This window comes from Pteropus vampyrus, unplaced genomic scaffold (genome assembly GCF_000151845.1).
Source record: "Pteropus vampyrus isolate Shadow unplaced genomic scaffold, Pvam_2.0 Scaffold414, whole genome shotgun sequence".
Taxonomy (NCBI): domain Eukaryota; kingdom Metazoa; phylum Chordata; class Mammalia; order Chiroptera; family Pteropodidae; genus Pteropus; species Pteropus vampyrus.
Genome location: NW_011889195.1, coordinates 97,009 through 98,989, shown reverse-complemented (window position 1 = coordinate 98,989; position 1,981 = coordinate 97,009). Strand labels below are relative to the sequence as shown.

Sequence of the window (1,981 nt, the reverse complement as noted above, 5' to 3'; positions counted from 1 at the left end):
CGGGCCGCACGCTCCCTCCGCGCTTGCTCTGCTCCCCACGCTGCTTCCGGCTGCCGGGCGTCGCGATCTCACCCTCTGCCCGTGGGGCCGCTCTGCATGGCGCGCTTCCTCTCGGCCGTCGGCTGCGGGGGTCGGGCCTCTTCCTTTCTGTGATCCGGTGCCTCGCTCTTTCCTTTCAGGTTCTTCCAGTTCTTTTAACATGTCAAACTCTGGAGATCTGTTCATGAGCGTGCAGTCACTCAATGGGGACTCTTACCAAGGGGCCCAGGTTGGAGCCAACGTGCAATCACAGGTAGGGACCCAGCCGATGTGCGGCAGGCGAATGCGCTAGCGGCCGAGAGCCTCAGTCCTGTTGGCGCTTCTGCTCCTTGTCCAGAGAGAGAGAGAGAGAGAGCGCGCGGGGGACACGTAGAGACAAAAACTGACCAACAACCAAACCAAACCAAAACAAAGACAGCCGTTGTCACGGGAACCGCGTCCACATTCTGTGAGTGCATTTGGCTCTGGCTTGTCAGTCACGGCAGGAAGGCGGGGCCAGGAGAGGAAGCCCAGGGCCAGGGGACCGGGCTCAGCAGGCAGCGGTCCCGCGTCTTCTCTGTTCCCCGAAGGACAGGGAGGAGGCGCTCGGCCCTGCCCCGCTCCCCCGGCTCCCTGCTGTCGTGGGTTTTCACGCTCACCGTCTGCCCGGTGTGGAGGCGCCGAGTGAGCCGGCAGATGCCTTAGTAGCCCGCGTCTCCACGTGCATCTTTAGAAACACCCAGCCAGGCGACCGGGCACCTCTTCTCAGTCTTCCCGAAGGTGCGAGGACTTGAGTTCTGGTGATGAGTCTTTGTCCCCGATGGGAGGCGTGACTCAGGCGTGTGGCATGACCCCTCGGTGGCCCCTCGTGAGCAGCTCGCCTTCGCCACCCCTCAGGACGCCGTCCTCCGGCCCCGGCACGGGCCCTGGCGGCAGGGGAAGGCGGCAGGCTGTGGGTCAGGAGTACCAGGGGACTCCAGGCCGTGCGGACCCAATGTCCCACCACACACGTGGGACACGAAGCACTACGTGCCTGGAGAAGACCAGCTGGCCGTGGCTCAGCCCCTCACTCGGGAAACAGCCCGGACACAAGTGTGAGGAGGCGCGGCCAGACTTTGGTGAAATGACCAGACAGCTGCCGTCAGCTCGGTCCTCAGACGCACGGCTGTCCCCGCGAGGTGGCTGGTCGAGCGCGTCCCCTCTACTCAGAACCGTGGCTTTTGCAGCAGACCCAGCGAGTGGGCAGTGATCTGGGCTGATCTGAGGGGAAGGGACGTCCGCTGCACTCTGTCCCTCCGTCCCCGCAGCCCCGCCAGGCCCCGCCATCCCACGAAGCACCGTTGATCGTTTCCGGTGGGCGCCCCAGCTCCGTCCCCGCCTCCCTGTCCCACCTGCGGAACTCAGAGAGGAGCCTCCTCCCCACGGAGCTGCGGGGAAAGGCTGCGGAGTGCTGGCCTTGGCGTGGCCCGCGCGACGGTGACGCGCCCGCTGCCCTGCGTGCCCCGACTAACTTCCTCTTTGTTGTTGTTCATCTGTCTAGGTGGATACTCTTCGCCATGTTATCAGCCAGACAGGAGGATACAGTGACGGACTCGCAGCCAGTCAGATGTACAGCCCGCAAGGCATCAGCGTAAGCCAACAGCCCCTCTGTCTGTGTTCTGTCCCCGCCAATTATGTCAGAGCTGCCGGGCTCGGCGTGCCGCTTAGTAGGACTCGTCTCGGTTCTCGTTTCCGTGCCGGTCACGCCCTCGGCAGGATTCGACCCTCAAAGACGTGGCGACTGGGTGGCTTCATGCAGGCAGCTGGAGTCTCGGGCTGTCAGACGCGATCAGTGTCCGCATGGCACCTGCGGCCACATGCGTCCGGCCGAGAGGAGCTGCCGAACAGGTGGCACCTAGCGCGGCGGCGGTAGGAAGCGTCGCCACGAGCTGGGCCTGGGAACCCAGGGAGGACAACCAGTGGC

The 1,981-nt window shown here is 64.7% G+C and overlaps 1 protein-coding gene across 5 annotated transcripts in view; it reads left to right on the top strand.

Moving 5' to 3' along the window:
* Window positions 1–1,981, top strand: part of PBX1 (PBX homeobox 1) — a 269,022-nt gene that overhangs the window by 251,619 nt on the left and 15,422 nt on the right. For all 5 annotated transcript variants that reach the window (XM_011380903.2, XM_023523794.1, XM_023523798.1 and 2 more), the window contains one exon: window positions 1,559–1,648. In XM_011380903.2, coding sequence (XP_011379205.1) covers window positions 1,559–1,648 — 90 coding nt within the window. The remainder of the gene's footprint in view (window positions 1–1,558; window positions 1,649–1,981) is intronic.